This window comes from Psammomys obesus, unplaced genomic scaffold (assembly GCF_907164565.1).
Source record: "Psammomys obesus unplaced genomic scaffold, mPsaObe1.curated_primary_1811, whole genome shotgun sequence".
NCBI classification, from domain to species: domain Eukaryota; kingdom Metazoa; phylum Chordata; class Mammalia; order Rodentia; family Muridae; genus Psammomys; species Psammomys obesus.
The window spans coordinates 3,983,077-4,003,420 of NW_026595981.1; the positions used below are offsets into that span (position 1 = coordinate 3,983,077).

Genomic DNA, 20,344 nt, shown 5'->3' on the forward strand with positions numbered 1-20,344 from the left:
TAGAGGCTCTGAGTTTAATTCCCAGCAGCCATGTGGCAGCTCACAACCATTTATAATGTGGTCTGATGCCCTCTTTTGGCCTGAAGGCATTCATGGAGACAAAACATGCGTATATGGAAACAAAACATTCATACATTAAAAGACAAAAAACAAAAACCCCTGCTAAGCCATCCCTCAAACTCATCTCTATGCTACTTTTTTGGGGGGAGGTAGGGTGTTCTTTTTTTTTTTTTTTAATGATTTATTTATTTTTATTTTATATGTATTGGCGTTTAGCCTGCATGTATGTCTGTGTGAGGGTGTCAGATCCCTTGGGACTGGACAGTTGTGAGCTGCCATGTGGATGGTGGCTTTTGAACCCAGATCCTCTGGAAGAGCTGTCAGTGCTCTTCACCTCTGAGCCATCTCTTTCGCCCTTTTGGTAGGTTTTCAAGAGAGGGTTTCTCTGTGTAGCCTTGGCTGTTCTGGAACTTGCTTTGTAGACCAGGCTGGACTCGAACTCTCAGAGATCCACTGCCTCTGCCTCCCTAGTGCTGGGATTAAAGCTAGTGCTACCACACTAGCCTCTATGATACTTTTTAAAGCCTTGAACTTTCAGACATTATATATTCCTCAGTGACTCCACTGATCCCCTGACCGCTTACTCCAAATACAGGATTTTTTTTTCTCTCTCTCTCTCTCTCTGTGTGTGTGTGTGTGTGTGTGTGTGTGTGTGACATGAGTGTGTCTTGTGCAGGTGCAAATGTGTAGCGGTCAGAGGAGAGCTTGCAGGACTTGGTTTTCTCCTTCCGCTGTGTAGATCTCAGAGTCCATACTTGGTAATGGGTACCTTCCCTACCAAGACATCTCTCTGACCTATTTTGACTTTCCTTTTTAACTCAGCAGGATTTATCTTTACTGTCGGGGAGGAGACCACAGAGTGTTGGTTGGCTGCTTTCTCTGGGGCCTCACTCTGCAGTTGCAGACCGTGTACCCTGGTTGCCCCTGTAACTTAATGAGGCAAATGTACTACAGTAATGTGCCCGTGTTGAGACACTTCCCTAACTGGAGTCCATAGGGCATCCTTGTTTCTTTAGTTTTTTAAGTGAGTGTTTTCCCCGTATGTGTGGAGGAACCTCACATGCATGCCTTGTGCCCTCAGAGGTCAGAAAAAGGCATCAGGTCCCCTGGAGCTGGAGTTACAGCTGGTTATAAGCTGCTGTGTGGGTTCAGAGCGCGCCCTTAATTGCTGAGCCATCTCTGCAACCCCTTTTTTTAGTCTTACCTACTGTCCTTTTTCTGTTAAAGGATGTACATTTAGTTGTCATGACTCATTAGGCTCTTGTTTCTAGTATAGTTTTCACTGACTTGGACAGTTTTGGGGCGTGTTAGTCAGGTGTGTTGTTCATGCCCTTTGGAATCTAACCTTTTCCCATGATGAAATCTGTGAAGAAGATAAGGGTAAAATACATTTTTATCACATCCTATCCAGGGTGCATTCTGTCAACATGATTTATGATGGTAATTTGACCTCCATCACCTGTAAAGTCATGCTTTCATTTTGCCCCTGTCCATTTTATACTTTGTGAAGTCACCGTCTGCAGTCCACACTTTGGTAGTTAGGGGATTACGTTCCTTTTAATTAGGGGGAATAACTACATACATTATTTGGATTGGGTGTGGGCGGGGTTATCTTTTTCCCGCCATTCATTCATTCATAATAGTATGTCTTCCTGGATATATATTTTTTACTTTGAATTATAACCCAGTATTAACAGTCGTTTATTTTACTGTTCAAATGGTTTTACCTTTTGCCTTTTGGAATTTTTCACTTGACATGTGTCCACACATTTGTTAGAATCCTGTCCTGTGTATGTGTGTACATGCAGACATGCATTTTAAAGCACTTGCTTATTTTCTGGTACTAAAAGATGCTCAAGGCTCTTCTTGTGTATCTCTTGCCCTACTTCTGAAGTCCTCTATTTCTGCAGTGAACCTGATTCTTTTTCCTGGTGAATGGAATTAGAACCAAGAGCTGGGCTCTTCACAAGCTTGTTGCTGGATTGTAGCTTCTTTTATGTTCTCTCACCTGATAGAGAAAAGACATGTATGCTAATACTGTTCCTCTCCCCAGAATGGGATCTGTAGAGTGAAGTGAAAACAAATAAAAATTTGCTTAGAAGACCAGGTGCAATAGTGTGCACCCATAGTCTCAGCTGCTTAAAAGGAAGAACACTTGAGCCCATATGGGCTCACAGCTATCTTGGACAACTGAGCAAGACTCTGTCTCTAACAACAAAATATTAAGGAGCACCTGCAGGATGTTAAAGGTACTTCATGACCTGAGTTTGCTCTTGTACCTACCTTGTGAAAGGAGAACCAACTCTGTAAGTTGTCACTTGCCCTCACATGTATTCCATGTCATGTGTACACTCACACAGAAGTAACATTTAAAGCTTAAACATATGGCAGGTACAGTATTAATTTTAAAATTAGTGTTTGAGTTATAATCTAAGACAGTTTTCTCTTGTGCCCTTTGTGTCTTTTATCCCATAGTTTATTTCATTTTAAAAATTTGTTCAACAAGCTAGGTATAGTGGCACATGCCTTTAATCCCAGCACTTGAGAGGCAGAGGCGGGCAGATCTCTGTTGATCTGCTTATTTATTTAATTTATTTGGAGACAAGGGTCTCTTGCAGCCTAGGCTAACCTCTAACTACCCATGTAGCTGGATGATCTTGAACCCCTGGCCCTCTTATCCGTTTCTCAAATGTTAGGACTATGGTTATGCTCTAACATTCTTGGCTCCATTCCTCCACTCTTCAGACCCAACTGTTAGATGTGTTAATGTTGCCATTTTTATTTTTTCCAGGAGGTGAGTGCCTTTGGCGAAGAAGGTGAAGGCGACTATCTGGATGACTGGACGGTGCTCTGTAATGGACCTTACTGGGTGAGAGATGGTGAAGTGAGGTTCAAACATTCTTCCACTGATGTACTCCTGTCTGTCACAGGAGAACAATATGGTCGACCCATAAGTGGACAAAAGGAGGTTCATGGCATGGCCCAGCCAAGTCAGAACAATTACTGGAAGGCCATGGAAGGCATCTTCATGAAGCCCAGTGAGTTGCTGAAGGCGGAAGTCCGTCATGCAGAGCTATGACTAAACCCTCTGAGTCATTGTCACTACACAATTGTTTGTAGACATCTGCTGCTGCTTCCCCCTGCTACGGGTCCTCTGAGCAGAAGCTGGGTCTTCAACCCTTCACGCTTGGAATTGGTTACTCTCCCAGATCTGGTCAGGTCTCAACAGAGAGGGCTTGTTAGTGAAGGCAGAGATAATTTCCACTCTGACTGGTAAAAGAAAGTTGAGGAACTTGCCTCAGAGCTGGGAAGTTTTACTCAGCAGGAGTTTGGCACCATGGATTGTTAACGTGTGATTTTCCCCTATTTGTCTTTCTTCAAAATGGTCAATAAAAAATAAAAAGAACGTTAGTCATTGTGTGGTCATTTATTAGTAACCTGTTTCAGGGTCTGCCTGCTTAATTCTCAAGTCCTAAGACTTTCAAGATTCTGGGAACCTTCACTGTGGTTCATTTTAAGAGGTTTATTTGCATACAAACCTTTTCTCTCTCTACCTCCACTTCTTGTCTGAGCATATCTTTGTTAAATTTTAACTGTGTAAATAATACCTTCACAGAGTTCAACATAATATGTAGCTAATGACATGTCTTCCTGTGGATCTGTTATGCAGATGAGAAAAAGGCTAAGGGTTACCAAAACCACTAATTCACTAATCAGTGCTAATCTAAGCACTGCCCAACAGCCCTTCATTTAATCTTCACAGATTTGTTACAGGATAGATATACTTTTAACAATGTAGAACAGGAAAACTGAGTTACTATCTGCACTCTTTTAAATACTTTCGGGATAGGAACTGTGTCTGACTTGGTCTTTTTAACTGCACTGTAGTTGTGTTTAGCTCTTGGAAGCCAGCTTCCTTTTTTAATTAATTTTTTATTACAGCTTATTCACTTTGTATCCCAGCTGTAGCCCCCTCTCTCAATTCCCTTCCAATCCTTCCCTCCTTCCCTTATCTCCTCCCATGCCCCTCCCCAAGTCCACTGATAGGGGAGGTTCTTCTCCCCTTCCCTCTGAACCTAGTCTATCAGGTTTCATCAGGAATGGCCACACTGTCTTCCTCAGTGGTCTGGTAAGGCTGCTCCCACTTCATAGGGAGGTGATCAAAGAGCAGGCCACTGAGTTCATGTCAGAGGCAGTCCTTATCCCCCTTACTAGGGAACCCACTTGGAGACTGAGCTGCCATGGGCTACTTCTGTGCAGGGGTTCTAGGTTATATCCATGCATGATCTTTGGTTGGAGTATCAATCTCAGAAAAGACCCCTGTGCCCAGATTTTTTGGTTGTGTTGCTCTCCTTGTGGAGCTCCTGTCCCCTCCAGGTCTTTCTGTCTCTCCCTTTCATAAGATTCCCTGCACTCATAGCCCAAAGTTTGGCTATGATTCTCAGCATTTGCTCTGATACCTTGCTGGGTAGAGTCTTTCAGAGGCCCTCTGTGGTAGGCTCCTGTCTTGTTCTCTGTTTTCTCCCTCTTCCAATGTCCATCCCATTTGCCTTTCTGAGTGAGGATTGATCTTACCCAGGGTCCTCCTTCTTGCTTAGCTTTTTAAGGTGTACAGATTTTAGTATGTTATCCTAGGTATATTATATGTCTAATATCCACTGGAAGTGACTATATACCATGTTTGTTTTTTTAATTCTACCTTCCCCCCCCAAACTGAAATCCTTTTTTAAAGGTTTTATTTGTCCTCCCTCTGCCACCTCACTTCCTTCTTTCCTGTTCCAGTTACTTCTAGAGTTTGCTCCTCCATTGGCTAGCAGTGCGCAGAAGTGACTGCCAGGGTGGAAGTCCAGTGACTATAAGCTTTTGTGTTTCTGTTTGTTTGTTTACTTACTGTATGTAAGTGTTTGCCTAATGTATGTTTGTGTACCACAAGCCTGGGACTGGAGTTACAGATGGTTGTGAACTGGATCCTCGGAATTAAACTGGGTTCTGTGGAAGATAAATCAGTGTTCCTAATCACTAAGGCCCTGCTTTTGTGCATGTGGTAGGGAGACGGGGTCTCACTGTGTTGCTCTCTGAATGTTCTGGAACTCCTATAAAAACCAGGCTATTCTCAAAACCACAGAAATCCACAAGTTTCTGCCTCCTGAATGCTGGGAGTAAAGGTGCATGCCACCACATGCAACTTGCTTTTTTATTTTAGAAACTTACTTGATTTAAATTATTAATGTGGAATATATGTAGATAATCAGTTCTGTGTTAGGCATGGCCCATGATGTTAAGAAACTTCCAGTTCTTTTACAAAGAACTTTTGATCTCAGTAAATTCAAACCAAGAATTAGAATTCCATTTCTGCCCCTGCTCTTCCTCACTCTATTCTACTTTGGTTGAATTGATTCCTTGTATGTCTTCAGAAAGAAGTAGAGAAATCATAAAGTGATAGGTGTGGTGAGAGGAGAGAATAAAATGGATAAACTAGCATGGTGACCCACACCTTTAATCCCAGCACTCCAAAGGCAGGTGGATCTCTCTCCAGCCTGGTCTACAGAGTGAGTTCTAGGACAGCCAGAGCTACACAAAGAAACCCTGTCTCAAAAATAAATAAATATATATATACATAAAACCAAACTAATATTATTGAGACTATCAGCTTAGAAATATTTTAGTTACGCACAAGTAAAACTCAACTGAAGAAGCACTGCTTGGCTGGGCAGTTGCAAGGATACAATCCCAGCTCCCAGTTAGGTTTCATTCCTGCTTTCAAAAGGAGTTTGTCTCACCAGGCGGTCGTGGCACACACCTGTGATCCCAGCAAGCAGGGCCTTTGCACTGGTCTGAACCCTGTCTCAGAAAACAAGCCAACAAAAAACACAAAACCTTGCTTCTGCTAGGCAGTTCAGAAAAGATGACTCTTGAAGACACTGCACTCTTTAAGCCCTGTGCCTCTTCTCAGGAAGGGCATAAATCTGCCAGGGGAAAAGCAGCTCCAGTCTGGAGGTAGCTGTGTCGGTATCTTTAAATTGTAAATCTCCCTGTTTGTTCAAAAGAGCCAGACTTGCAGTTTCTGTCTCTGTAAAACATGTTTAGCTCAGTGTCTGGAACTAAAAGAGATTTACAGATGAAAAGCATATGTAAAAACACAGTGTTGTAGCTCAAAACTATACACATTGAAAAAGAGTCCCTGTTCAAGGCTGGTGCTCCAGCTCTTATTAATCTCTGCGTGCTTGAAGTGACTTCTTGCTAGGAGAAATTAATCTGTGTTGTCAGAGGTAATCCTGGTACCTAGGTGGCTGAGACTAGAGGGTTATGAGTTCCAGGCCAGTTTAAGCTGCAGAGGGAGACGCTTTCAAAAAGAGTGTAGTCATGGTGGTGCCTGCCTGTAATCCCAGAACTCAGGGGGCAGTGGTAGGTGGCTCACTCCAAGTTTGAAGCCATCCTGGCTTGCCTATCAAGTTCTTGGTCTGGCAGGGCTACAAATATGCCTGAAATAAACTGCCGGCTGTCACACTCTAGAAGTCTGTACTAATACCAGTTACTAATCATACTGAGCCAGATTTGGACTGTTGGCGTTAGCCCGGGTGTTTGCAGAGACCCCCACGAGATGAATGTGAGTACGGAGATGTGTTGTGTGCAGAGTTCTTAACTACCCCTGAACATGGAGAAACCACACTTGAATACTGCAGATTTCGAAGATAACAGGTGTGTGTGGGTCAGAGGACACCTTGTGGAAGTTAGTGCTCTCTTTCCAACACGTGGGGGTTGGGGACGGAACTCAGGTCCTTAGACCTGCCGGCAAGTACCTTTACTGTTGAGCTATGTCACAGGCCCTGAAGTTGTTATCTGAAGGGGCCAAAGGAGAAATTCTGAGTAAAATCTGGAAGAATCGTAATGAGATTAGGACCTAAGAGCCAAGAACACAAAATACTCCAGAATATCCTGGAACCATCTGGCTTTCTTTATCATGTACTGTATTATTCAGACACTGACTCATGAGAATAACTAAACAGATCTCATCTACTCCATTTTACAATGAAGAAAGCAAAATTCACTCTCGCCTGATTTGACCTTTAAGTCTCTTATTTCACGTAAGTAGACTCCACTGGTTTCCTCGTGGGATGAGGCGGTATCTAAGGTCTTTCAATTACCTCTTGGTTTCTTGGTCAATCTTTTGCAGACAGGATCCTGTCTGACCTGGGGGCACACAACTTTAGCTAGCTCCCATAAACAGGCTCTAAGGAGGCAGGCTGGCTCCGAACTGTCTTAGGGAAAGCGTTTTGGGTGGAGCTCCACTGGGCGGTCACCATCCCCGAGCTCCGCGGCCGTTCGCGCAGGCTGCACCCCGGGTCCGGCGCGGGAGAAAGCGCGTCCGCGGCCCGCACCGCCTAAGCCGCGCCCCTCCGAGCCACGCCCTCACTCCGCGCAAGCAGCGGATCGGCCCTCGGCGCTCCCGGGCGCGGGGCGGGGCGCGGAGGGAGACAGCGGGCTGGTCGCCAGCGACCGGGGCGGAGGCGCGCGCGCGCGCGCGCACGCACACCAACGCTTCCTCGCCCTGCGTGTGCGTGCGCGGCCAAGGCCCGCCGCGGCGCTGTGCGGTTCCGGCGTCGGGGCCCGGCATGGCGGGGGTCGGGGCCATGCCGGGCCGGACCCGGACCTAAATGCCTCTATTTCTCTCCGTGCTGTTGGTCTTGCTGCTGGTTGCGCTTAGCGCACTCTTCCTAGGCCGGTGAGGGGCTTCCAGCCACGGCGGACGGGGGACGAGGCAGAGGGGCTGGAGGAGGCGCGGGCTGGTCGGGCGCGGTAGGCGGAAGGGGGTGGGGGCGGGGGGTCCCGGGGGACCCGCTCAGCTAGGGCCGAGGCGAGGTGGGGGCAGGCGGTCGCTGAAGCTTCGGGCCCCAGTGCGGAGTCCAGGAAGTGAGTGTGCATGTGTGTGAGGAAGGGGGCCTCCCTCGGTGGTCTCCCTTTCCTGCTCCTTTCGCCCCAGTGTCCTCTTCCCAAATGGCGAAGGGCACCTGCAGCCCCACCCTGGGGAGAGGTCAGGAGTACTGGTTGTCTAGCGCAGAGCTGTCTCGAATGTGACCTCTGCCTTCTTGCAAACGTCTGCAGGGTGGGGACGCAGACTGGGACCCTCTAGGGAGTGTACGATGACGTATTTAACACGGCTGCCTTTACTTTGATTGCTTTTGAGGACCTCTTTTTACTTTTGGTTCCTAAAGATTTGAGGATTGCTTTCGGTTTTTGGTTTTTGTGTTTTTGGGTTTTTTTTTTTTTTGACCTCTTAGAGGGTGAGTTTAGTTTGTCTGGGTTTGTTTGAATCTACGGACCCGTGGTCCTGATTATTGTACCTAAATGTATGTGACAGAAGAGTTCGTTAGGAAAATCGGAAAGTTCCAAGAAAGATCTGGTTTCAGGATACCACCCATTGCAAGGCCTTTCTTGAACCAAACTGGGGGGAGAGGGTCTTATAATTCAACTGATTTTTCTGCAGGTGGCTTGTGGTCCGGTTGGCCACCAGGTGGTGTCAGCGGAAGTTGCAGGCAGAGCTAAAGATTGGCTCCTTCCGATTTTTTTGGATCCAAAATGTCAGTCTTAAGTTTCAGCAGCACCAGCAGACGGTGGTGAGTGCCCAGAGAAGTGGGGGAGGGGGAGAAAGAGAAGAGTTGTTGGGGGACAAGTGGTTGATTTAGTTGGATTTCACACTTTAGCTGAATCATGAGTAGTTTTCCTAGTTAATTCGACCACTATTATTTCCTTATCAGTAGGATCTTAGGAGCTACTTGGAGGACCCTGCAATGGATAGAAGTTGTTTAAGTGTTCACGGGACTAGATCTGTTGGTATACACCTATAGTCCTTGCTACTCAAGAGTTCGAGGCAAGAGGATTATAAGTTCAAGGCCTGCCTGGGCAACTTAGTGAGGGCTTGTCTCAAAATTAAAATAAGTTGGAGTAACAGTTCAGTGGTAGAGCCTGGAATATTCAGGGTCCTGTTTAGTATCTAGTGACAAACACACAAAGGAGTATCCAGGATGTGAAATAAAGATATGGAAGAAACAGGAGAAAGATAACAGGAAACAGCAAACTTACTGTTCTAATTTAAGAGAGGAAATAGGGTGTCAACATATCCATAAAAAGAGAAGTACTAAGCAAATTCAACAAACATCATCATGAGGAGCAAGATAGCAGTGCTGGTCGGAAACACCAGTGAAAGAGGAATGGTCATATTTAGTGGGAGGCCGATAGAACTTCCTCCTTCTGGGACTCAGGACCTCTTCTGGTTCATAAAGCTGCCGTCATTGCTTTTGTAGCAACACAGCTTTCTTTCATATCATTTTAGGAAATTGACAACTTGTGGATCTCCAGCAAACTCCTTAGCCATGATCTGCCGTGAGTACTATTTGTCCTCACTCTTGCCCTTGGGGAATGTTTTGAGATTGAGTTTTAACAGTGAAATTTCTACGGAGACATTTTAGTCAAGGTGGGAGGGGACGTTCCTGCTGGAGTCTCTTTTTAGTCCAAGTGCTGTTCTGTGAGGCGAGCCGAAAACAACTTCCGCTGTTATTTGAGCTGTTAAGGGACTGGGAGAGAGAATGTGCAGGAGGAAAGGAGACTGCTCTGGAAGGGATGCACCAGATGATAATGAGGCTTCTCTTTTGAGTAGACACTATGTGGCGCTGTGCCTCGGAGAAGTGCGCATCAGAACAGACTTACAGAAGGTCTCTAGCCTGTCTGCCCCATTCTCTCAGAACACGGAGGCGGAGCAAAAGGGACTGTCCCTCAGCCCAGCCTTGTTGAAGATCTTCTGCCAAGTGAGACAACTTCTGCAATTCTGTCTTATTTTGTTTGTTTGGTTGGTTGGTTTTTGGAGATAGAGTTTCTCTGTGTAGCTCCAACTCCTGGAAATCATATGTAGACCCGCCTGGTCTTAAACTCAGAGATCCACCTCCTCCTGCTGCCGAGTGCTGGTATTAAAGGCGTGTGCCACCACCGATGCTACTATTCTTTCTAAAAATTAAATATTTTTATTTTTCTGCATATGCTCAAGTGTGCAGTGACTGAAGAGGCTAGCAGAAACTGTTGGCTTCCCTAGAGCTGGAGTTACAGGCAGTTGTGAGCTGCTCTGTGGGGTTTGGGAATTGAACCGAAGTTCTCAGAAAGAGCAGCCTGTGCTCTTATTCAATGAGTTATCTCTCCAGCCCAACTTCTACTATTATTAATTGTATTTCGGTGGTTAGTTGGCTTTGCAGCATGGGGTGACTTATTTTATTTTTTTACTATCTGGAAAATGGAAAGCTAAGGTCATTCTTTTCTCAGCTGGAAAGAAAGGGTGCTGCATTTATGTTGTTTATTGATTATCCTTGTTATTCCTTCCAGCTATTCTCCATTCACGTAGATGCCATAAACATCATGGTTCTTAAGGTGGCTACCTCTGAGTCTTTGTGGCACATTCAGATCAGTAGAAGCAGATTTATTTTAGACAGTGATGAGAAAAGGTAAGTTGCGGGGGGAGGGGAAGAGGCTCTGGCAGTATCCCTTTTGGGAGTTGCTTTAGGGGAACAGTGTTAAAACCTCCTTTTATAGGGTGTCAGGTTTCATTTTGATCAGTTTTGAGGAGAAGCCAAGATTGGATATTCTGCTTGCTGTGTCCTTTCTAGCCAACAGATTAATTAGAAATAAGTAGTGAGGAAAGGGGTCAAGAGTTTTTGTTTTGTTTTTGAAATTGGGTCTCCTATACAGCCCTGGGTGTCTTAGAACTCTCAATGTAGATGAGGCTGTCTCTGAATGCACAGAAAACTACCGACCTTTGCTTCCTGAGTGCTGGGATTGAAGAGGGGTGCTACTACCCCTGGATGAAATCCTTTTGATTTTTTTCTTCCCCAGTCTCATCTGCGAAGTGAATCTATCAAAGATCAATAGCAAAGTTCTGAAGAGTGGTCAGCTGGTGCGTATGTCATGGCTACTGTGATATTTCTTTTTTTGAGTGTACATACGGAAGAGCTTGGGGAATTTATGTTGTATATTCTGTGCCTTGAAGGTTTTTTTTTTTTTTTTTTTTTTTTTTTTGCTGTTGTTTGTTTTGTTTTTTTGCTTTTTTTTTCCAAGAAAATTCCCAGCCAGTGTTCCTTATTTATTTATTTATTTATTTATTTATTTATTTATTTATTTTTACATTTTTTTCTTTATTAATTACACTTTATTCCTTTTGTATCCCCCCTGTGGTTCCCTCTTTCCTCCGTCCCAATCCCTCCCTTCCTCCACCCTCTGCATGCATGCCCCTCTCCAAGTCCACTGACAGGGGAGGTCTTCTTTTCCTTCCTTCTGATCCTAGTCAATTAGCTCTCATCAGGAGTGGCTGCATTGTCGTCTTCTGTGGCCTGGTAATGCTGCTTCCCCCTCGGGGAGGTAATTAAAGAGCAGGCCAATCAGTTCATGTCAGAGACAGTCCCTGTTCCTATTACAATGGAACCCACTTGGATACTGAACTGCCATGGGCTACATCTGTGCAGGGTCTTAGGTTATCTCCATGCATAGTCCTTGGTTGGAGTATCAGTCTCAGGAAAGACCCCTGTGCTCAGATTTTTTGGTTCTGTTGCTCTCCTTGTGGAGTTCCTGTCTTCTCCAGATCTTACTGTTTCCCACTTCTTTCATAAGATTCCCTGCACTCTGCCCAAAGGTTGCCCATAAGTCTCAGCATCTGCATTGATAGTCTGCAGGGCAGAGCTTTTCAGGGGTCCTCTGTGTCAGGCTCCTGACTTGTTCCCTCTTTTCTCCTTCTTCTGATGTCCAGCCTCTTTGCCTTTCTGGGTAGGAATTGAGCATTTTAGCAAGAGTCCTCCCTCTTGATTAGTTTCTTTAGGTGTACAGATTTTAGTAGGTTTATCCTATATTATATGTCTATATGAGCGAGTATATACCGTGTGCATCTTTCTGCTTCTGGGATAGCTCACTCAGGATGATCTTTTCCAGATCCCACCATTTACCTGCAAATTTCATGATTTCCTTGTTTTTTTATTGCTGAGTAATATTCCATTGTGTAAATATACCACAATTTGTGCATCCATTCTTCAGTTGAGGGGCATCTGGGCTGTTTCCAGCTTCTCCAGCCAGTGTTTCTAACCATTGTAGTTTTATTTGTTTTGGGGAGACTGTTTTGTCTTGTATAGCTATGGCTGGGTCAGTGTGTAGCCCAGGCTGAATTTGAACTCATGGTGGGCCTTCTATTTTAGTCTGAGTACTAAGATTATAAGTATGTACAACCACACTGGTTCCAGGCCATTCCAGTTTGACCTAAAACTTTAATACTTTCTACACAGGAGGATACATGCCTCGTAGAGCTCTCACTGGCCCTGGACCTGTGTCTACAGGTGGGCATCAGCAGTTGGCATCTGAAAGCTATCATTGTGAATGTGTGGACACTCCATGCTGAGCTACATGAGGGTCTTTTCCATAGTCAACTACTGTGTCAGGCCCCAGGCCGGATATCCAAGTCTGTTTCTTATTCAGGTAAAGCCTTCGCTCTTGAGCTTCTGGTCTACCTTAGTTTCAGGGATTATTTTGGAAGTAGAAAAACCAGTGGTTTCATCACTTATTCAGGTGTGAGTCATTAGACACCATGACCTTTGACTGGGTAGTTAGAGGAAATAGGCATTTCTTTGTTCTGAGTCAAAGAACTAACATTTGGTGTCTACTTACCCTGAGTTAGACCTGCACTGTGTGTTTTATGTATGTTTTCACTACATTTCCTTCACTTCACAAATAAGGAAACAAGCCTAGAACAGTTAGCTAGCTAACTTGTCTGAGGTCTTATAGTTAGTGAAAACGAGTGTAAATTATTTGACACTCAAGTCCATATTCTCTCCATCATACCTCACTAGTCACCATACTGTTTATGCCTTAGTGTCTGGGGAAGGAAGTACATCAGGTACCTGAATCTGTGATGTTATTGGCCTTGTGCCCTCTTAAGCATTTGCTTATCTTATCTTTTTATCTTGCTTTATGTGTGAGGATTTGGCTAAAGAGGAACAGAGCTGGGAGCATTTGAGAATGTTAAGGATTGATGGTTGCCGTGTATATTATTCATTCCTATTTCCAGATTTGACAGAGAACTTTGCTGAACCAACTCTGCCTGGCTTATACTTCCTCCAGCAGCTCCCAGACCAAGTCAAGGTGAAGATGGAGAACACAAGTGTGGTGTTATCTATGAATAGTCAAAAACGGTGAGGTCTCACCTGCGACTGGGGAGTGGTAATGAGTCTGCTAGATCGCCATCACTAGTCTTAGTATCTTCACTGAGCTTCTCTGTGGAGAGGAAGGAGGGATGGCATTCTTGGTCTTTCTGATGTAGACTCTCTGGTCCAGGCACCTTACTTGGACACTGAAGCTACTGCATTTCCTGTATCACCGAGATGAGGATCAGCTGCCCCTTCGAAGCTTCACAGCCAACTATGATATGGCACAGATGAGCAGTGAACTCCTACTAGAAGGTTCATGGAAGGGGTTATGGGTTCTGAGAGAAGGGAGGACCAGGCATTCTGTGTTAGTACCCCACATGGTTCCATGATTTATGTCAGTGTAACTGAGATAGGGAAGAAGAGAACATAATGGGAAAGTAACCCTAACTCACAGTGTTGATGACAGTTTATTCGTCTTATTGCTTGCACTTGCCCATCTCCTATGTTACCTTGTGTCTTCCCTTTGTCTTCTCATCTGTTCTTTGGCATCTTACAGATGGGTTATTGCTATCCCAGAGTCGCCAACGGATTGTCTGCCTCAGCTCCCTCAAGGCTAATGTGCAGGTATGTGGCTAAGACTCTTTGCTCTCTCCACATTGTTGTGTTATGAGTTACAGGAGTGAAACCCACACTCAGTGGTTCTCATTTCCAGGTAACCACCATTGACCTCTCAGCGTCTCTTGTTTTGAACACTTGTATCATTCATTACCGACACCAGGAATTCTCTCACTGGCTGCTTATGCTAGCATTGGAGACCCAAGGAGCTAGTTCACCTGATCTTAAGCAAAGGAAAAAAAGGTGCATTTTAAGTCACCATCTTCTCAGGTGTATTCTTTTTATCCAAAGTGGGATCCTGTGTTAAATTATACATTTGATTGTCTGAGTTCCCTAAATCTTAGCTTCAGAAGCAAACCTGTTTTATATATGTTCTCTGTTAGGTTTTACCCTTTGTTGGTATGAGGATGTCTTTTTCATGTTGTCATTCTTAGTGCCCAATGCAGTCCCTTATTTATATGTAAGACAAACCTTTTTTGACGAGGACTGTGAGGAGCAACAGTGTGTCACCTGTTTGGGGTTATAGGGTGTGGTGTCAGATCTGCAGAACCATTTTGGTTTGTGCATTGTCTGCATTGTTCTGCACAGAGAAGGTGAGTTGGAAGTGAGCTTCTTGTTACTAGGGCAAGTCCTGATGTTGCTGATAGTCACTGTATTGGCTGTGAATGTGCAAATATTGTCTTATCTCATGTCTTTCTGGGGTTCCCTCAGATTACCGTTGGAAAGAACAGCAATTTGACAAACCTAGCCTTTTACTTTGTAGCTGTTGCTAGTCCTAACGATTCACAATAAAACTAAGTTGTCAACAACTTTGAGGATTGTATTCCTTGGTAAGAAGCTGCAGCTATAGTGATGTTATTCTTAACCCTTTGTAGGATCTTCCCTCAGATCCTGGCTCCCATTATCTTCAGCACCGCGGTCTCCAATGTCAGCATTTCCATTCAGCTTGGAGATACACCACCTTTTGCTTTGGGGTTCAATTCCATCTCCTTAGGTAAGGCTCAGAAGATGGGAAAGGAACAGGATTTACTCTTTGGTTACACCAGTGTCTGCTTCATGGCCACAGTAGCTTAATAGACTACCCTTTACCACCTATTTCAGATTACCAGCACCTCCGGCCACAAAGTATCCATCAGCGGGCTGTTCTAACTGTGGATCACCTCTGCTGGCGCGTGGGTAGTGACTCCCACATTCAGCGGGCACCACATCCGCCTAATATGCATGTGTGGGGTGAAGCGCTTGTCCTGGACTCCTTCACACTACAGGTAGGTGGACGTTGTATGCCGAGGAGACCCCAGTTCCCTGTGCTGACAGGCTTCTGAGCATTGCATGTGCTCTTGGTGTGGGTGATGCAGCAGCTGTGTGCGTTCACTCTGATTGGTTTCAGTAGGTTTCCTTTCTTTTCTAGGGTAGCTATAACCAGCCCCTGGGCTTGTCCAGCACCCAATCCAATACTCTCTTTCTTGACTGTACTATTCGAGGACTTCAGGTAGAAATATCAGACATCTGTGCCCAGTGTCTGTCTCGAATCCTGTCCTTGGTGATTCCACAATCTGAAAAGTCAGCTGTCTCCAGGAAATCTTCCCTTGGGGAATCTGTGACCTTACTATGGAAGGTGGACTTGAAGGTGGAAGACATGAACCTGTTCACTCTTTCTGCACTGGTTGGTGAGTGGAACTGGAAGTCTGCTGAAGTATGTAGTGTGTGAACTCGGCAGCCTAGGCTGATCCAGTCAGCTTCTCATTAAGGAAACTCATTATCTGGAAGTTTCTATGTTAGAGGCATGAAATATTAGAAAGGCTTAAAGGACAGGCTTTGTGCTACTTCTTAGTGTCTATTGAAGGGAACTATTAAAACAGACGCAGATAGGAGGAAAAACTTAGCCTTAATGTGGTCAAGAGAATGAGACCATGTAGGGTTTCTTTTGTTTTGATGTTTTTTGTTTTTTTGTGATTTTTTTTTTTCCCCTTGAGGCATGATCTTGCTAAAGTAATCTTGAGTGCCTTCTAGCTTGGAATCTTCCAGTTCAATCTAGTGAATGCTGGCGTTATAGCTGTGTCTGGCTCCTACATAGCTTTGTCCTTCCCTCCGTTCTTCCTTTCTGTTTTCATTTTGGTTTTCTGAGACAGGGTTTCTTTATGTAGCCCTGGCTGTCCTAGAACTCTCTGTAGACCAGGCTGGCCTGCTCCAGCTTTTTATTTCCTTGTGTGTATTTCTGGGGAATGAATGATAGATGGATAATTTCTAAACACTGGGAAACTGTCTTTTCCAGATCTAGGTAGATTAGAGGAAAAGGGGAAGTTTTCCTAAAATATTAGGAATCAATCACTTAAGGGAAGTGTGGGGACTAAAGGCAGTAAAGGGATAAGAAAGGAGAAAGGACGTGTTATGATTTCAGGACTTGGAATGTCTTGGTTTCTTGATGCCAGGTGCTTCAGAGATACGACTGGACACACTGACTGTCTTGGGCAGCGCTGAGACCTCTACTGTGGGGATTCAAGGGCTTGTGCTTGCTCTAGTAAAATCCATCACAGAGAAGATGCAGCCCTGTTGCAAGGCTCCTGACATCCCCACACCAGTGCTTGGCCTCTCCATGCTCTCCCTTACCTATCACAGCAGCATCCGCTCTATAGAGGTAATGCTTTGGGGCTAAGGACCAGGCTAGATTTTCCTACCACTTAAAACATTTTTTGAAAAGAAAAAAAAAAAACCAAAAAACATTTTTTGGTCTCTTTGAGTAGTGTTCTAAAACTTAGAGAAAAGTGACAGCTGGTGTCCATCTTTCCTTCTTATATTTTTAACATTTTATTATGTTATAAACACATAGAAATATAGAGAGAATATTTGAACTTTCATATTTCCAGTTTCAGTAATTACCCATCCATAACTGTCTTGTTACAGCTGTATCCATTTTAGCCTCCCCGACTGCAAACTATGGGGTCATTTTAAAGGAGATAACAGATACATTTTTTTAAAATTATATATTATGTATACGAGTGCCCCGTCTTCATACAGAAGAGGGAATCAGATTTTATTACAGATAGTTGGGCCATCATGTGGGTGTGGGCATTGAACTCAGGACCTCTGATATATCATTTTACAAAAACAAAAGTAAGTGGGGCTGGAGAGGTGGCTCAGTGATTAAGAGCACTTATCATCATTCTTGTAGAGGACTTGTATATGCAATTCCCAGTACCCACATCATGATTTCATAATTACCCATAGTTCCAATAATAAGGGATCTGATTTTCACTTCAGCGGGCATGTGCTGTACATACATATATGCAGGCAAAACATTCATAAACATAAATCTGAAGACAGAAAAAAAAAGTGAGGTTCTGAGAGATGGCTCTTTGGGTAAACGTGTTTGTTATCAGGCCCGACAATCTCCAGAACCTCTGGAGTGGAAAGAACCAACTCTTGAACGTTACCTTCTAATTTCCCTATGTGTGCGTTATGGTGCCTTTGTGTGTTGACACAGACACAAACACACATATACAAACACATTTTTTTGGAAGCACTCAGTTCCTTAGAAGGCTAGAAGGGATCTGAAGATGGGAGGCTTTTCAGTGTCTTTTTCCATACAGTATCAGGTGGGCATGGGGTTTTTCAAAGGAGAAGAGAGGCTTTGAGCTCACTTTCCTTTGGAAACCAAGGAGGTTGCTTTTCAGAGACTGTACTTGAGGGAGTGTCTGTGTCTTGGTTTTTCAGTTGTTCATCCCTTGAGCTTTTCAGAACCGGCTGTGTCTCAGGGTAACAAGGACATTCATTCATAATAAGTCGGTTGTTGTGTTCCACTGTGTGGCCAGTACTTGTACATTGTGTTTTAGGAATTAAGCCTTTTAGTTCGTTGATGAAACATTTGAAGTTGCACTTGTTTCTAGACAGTATTCATTGAATGGTAACTTGTGAGTGGAAACATAAAGCCAAATGATTATTAAGTTCCTTCTATGCATTCTGTTTAACCATAGAAAACACGACTCATACTTCCAAGGCGTTTTAGAATCTACTAAAGGAAAACTCAAAAGCATAAGTGTGATATAGATGATAACTTTTTTAACTTAGCATTTTAGTGCCAAGGGGGAACCAAGCAAAGCAGTAATTAACGTGGTCTTTTTAGGAAAGATTTATGGGTGGATATAATTCTTGAGCCAGGAAGCACGTGTAATAGTTTCCCTGTTACCTCTACTGTTCTGAGACATAGTGATTGACAGGTTCTTTTCTTACACCCCAAAGGTTCAGTGTGGTGCTGGGCTGACTCTGCTCTGGAGCCCCCCAGATCACATGTACCTGTACCAGCATATCTTGGCCACTCTACAGTGCCGAGACCTGTTACGAGCAACCGTGTTTCCTGAGATTGTCCAATCCCATGCACTAGAGACTCCACAGGCCACTTCTGAGCCAGAAGACCATCTCCCTGAGCCATCCCCACCTAGGCGGCTGCTAAACCTGACCCTGGAGGTGAGCACTGCCAAACTGACAGCTTTTGTAGCTGAGGACAAGTTCATTACCCTGGCTGCAGAGAGTGTGTCACTGAACCGACATGGAGGCTCACTGCAGGCTTACTGCCCAGAACTGGCTGCTGGCTTTGATGGCAACAGCATCTTCAACTTCAAGGAGGTGGAGGTACAGCTCCTGCCTGAGCTGGAAGAGATGATCCTCCACAGGAACCCCTTCCCTGCACTGCAGACCCTTCGCAATCGTGTTTGGCTCTTTTCCCTTGGATCAGTCTCAGTGGAATTTCCTTATCAGTATGACTTCTCTCGAACTTTAGATGAGGCTGTGGGAGTTCAGAAATGGCTCAAGGGGCTGCATCGAGGGACTCCAGCTTGGGCTTCTTCAAGCCCTGCTCCTCTCCCACCTGATCTGCTCATCAAGGTTCAGCACTTTTCGTGGGTTTTTCTGGATGACGTCTTTGAGGTGAAACTTCACGATAACTATGAACTGATGAAGGATGAAAGTAAGGAAAGTTCCAAAAGACTGCAGTTGCTGGACGCCAAAGTGGCTGCCCTACGGAAGCAGCATGGGGAGCTGTTGCCAGCTCGAAAAATTGAGGAACTCTATGCCTCTTTGGAACGCAAAAACATTGAAATCTACATCCAGCGCTCTCGCCGTCTCTATGGCAGCACACCCATGCGCCGTGCACTGCTCACCTGGAGCCTGGCGGGGCTGGAGCTGGTGGCTCTGGCAGATGCCTCCTTCCACGGGCCTGAGCGTGTGCTAGAGCAGGTTCGAGAGCTTGATCCTGGCAGCCCTTTTCCTGCTGAGGGAATAGATCTTGCCATTCAATGGTGTCGTATGCTCAAGTGCAGTGTCAAAACTTTTCTGGGTGAGTGCATCCCCTGTTTGTGGAGCCTGCATTTGGCCTGCGAGAGCCAGGGAGCTCTCTGAGTGATTGCAAAGATCTAGGCTGTATTGGGAACTGTAGTTGGCTTTGGGTGGACGGTCTCTGCTTCCCTTTCTTTGTTCCTGATTTTCACCCTGAAACTGCTTAGCGGATGTAATAGGGCAATGAACACAGCTGTCTTTAAGGGTATTCTGGCTCTTGAATTTCATGTTCTCTTTGCCCCTCACCTCTGCTTTACTCTATGTCCTGTTTTAGCTTTGCTACTTACTTGCCACCCCTCATTCTCTGGAGTGATAAAAAGAACAGCAGGGAAACAAAACAAAACACATGTGAAAGTGAGCAACCAGTGTGTATCTGTTGTCTAATAATAGTTCGGATCAGAGACTATCCACGCTACCTGTTTGAGATCCGTGACTGGCGGCTCATGGGACGACTTGCAGGCACTGAGCAGAGTGGCCAGCCTTGCTCCCGTCGACGTCAAATCCTGCATTTGGGGCTTCCCTGGGGTAGTGTGGCAGTAGAGAGAAACATGCCCCCACTGAAGTTCTACCATGACTTCCACTGTGAGTAAAGGAGGCAGTTGGTTTAGCTGAGGGGTATTTGTGGGCCTTGGGTAGAGGATAAGCTGAGGCCCTTTTGGAACAAAGGAGGAACAGAGAGGTGTTTTGTAGTAAGCTGAAGCCTGCATTCCTCTACCCTAGCGGAAATCTTCCAGTACACAGTGGTGTGGGGCCCATGCTGGGATCCAGCCTGGACACAGATTGGTCAATGTGTGGACCTCTTGACCAAGCCCTCAGCTGACCCCAGCCCACCTTTGCCCTGGTGGGATAAGAGCCGTCTTCTGTTCCATGGGGACTGGCATATGGATATTGAACAAGCAAACCTGCATCAGCTGGCCACTGAGGTGAGGGGCTCTGTGGAGTCATTTCATTGTTAGGATAGTATAGTAGGGACCTGTACAGCATGTGGGGCATGGAGAGAAAGGTACTGATTTGGGAGACCATTCTCTTATCTGTAGCTCACTGTGTTCTTTGGGGTGGGGCGGGGTCATTCTAGGATCCGTATAATACAACTGAAAACATGCACTGGGAATGGAGCCACCTTTCATTTCATTGGAAACCTGGTCAGTTTGTGTTCAAAGGGGACCTGGATGTCA

At 45.0% G+C, this 20,344-nt stretch overlaps 2 protein-coding genes across 3 annotated transcripts in view; both read left to right on the top strand.

The window, feature by feature from the left end:
- Window positions 1–3,471, top strand: part of Sdf2 (stromal cell derived factor 2) — a 12,342-nt gene extending 8,871 nt beyond the window's left edge. Inside the window, exon 3 of the mRNA XM_055619849.1 lies at window positions 2,852–3,471. Within this exon, the coding sequence (XP_055475824.1) occupies window positions 2,852–3,139 (288 nt within the window). The 3' untranslated portion in view covers window positions 3,140–3,471. The remainder of the gene's footprint in view (window positions 1–2,851) is intronic.
- Window positions 3,472–7,600: 4,129 nt separating this feature from the next.
- Window positions 7,601–20,344, top strand: part of Bltp2 (bridge-like lipid transfer protein family member 2) — a 31,048-nt gene continuing 18,304 nt past the window's right edge. Inside the window, exons 1-19 of one of the 2 annotated variants that reach the window (XM_055620377.1) lie at window positions 7,601–7,783; window positions 8,546–8,675; window positions 9,392–9,441; window positions 9,716–9,863; window positions 10,429–10,547; window positions 10,936–10,996; window positions 12,369–12,558; window positions 13,148–13,271; window positions 13,414–13,538; window positions 13,783–13,850; window positions 13,939–14,084; window positions 14,717–14,835; window positions 14,943–15,106; window positions 15,250–15,508; window positions 16,271–16,476; window positions 18,078–19,170; window positions 19,560–19,751; window positions 19,890–20,092; window positions 20,245–20,344. The exon at window positions 20,245–20,344 is cut by the window's right edge and continues 210 nt beyond it. In XM_055620377.1, the coding sequence (XP_055476352.1) occupies window positions 7,716–7,783; window positions 8,546–8,675; window positions 9,392–9,441; window positions 9,716–9,863; window positions 10,429–10,547; window positions 10,936–10,996; window positions 12,369–12,558; window positions 13,148–13,271; window positions 13,414–13,538; window positions 13,783–13,850; window positions 13,939–14,084; window positions 14,717–14,835; window positions 14,943–15,106; window positions 15,250–15,508; window positions 16,271–16,476; window positions 18,078–19,170; window positions 19,560–19,751; window positions 19,890–20,092; window positions 20,245–20,344 (3,565 nt within the window). In that variant the 5' untranslated portion in view covers window positions 7,601–7,715. Of the gene's footprint in view, window positions 7,784–8,545; window positions 8,676–9,391; window positions 9,442–9,715; window positions 9,864–10,428; window positions 10,548–10,935; window positions 10,997–12,368; window positions 12,559–13,147; window positions 13,272–13,413; window positions 13,539–13,782; window positions 13,851–13,938; window positions 14,085–14,716; window positions 14,836–14,942; window positions 15,107–15,249; window positions 15,509–16,270; window positions 16,477–18,077; window positions 19,171–19,559; window positions 19,752–19,889; window positions 20,093–20,244 lie in introns of those variants that run through there. The other variant, XM_055620378.1, reaches the window with a different exon arrangement.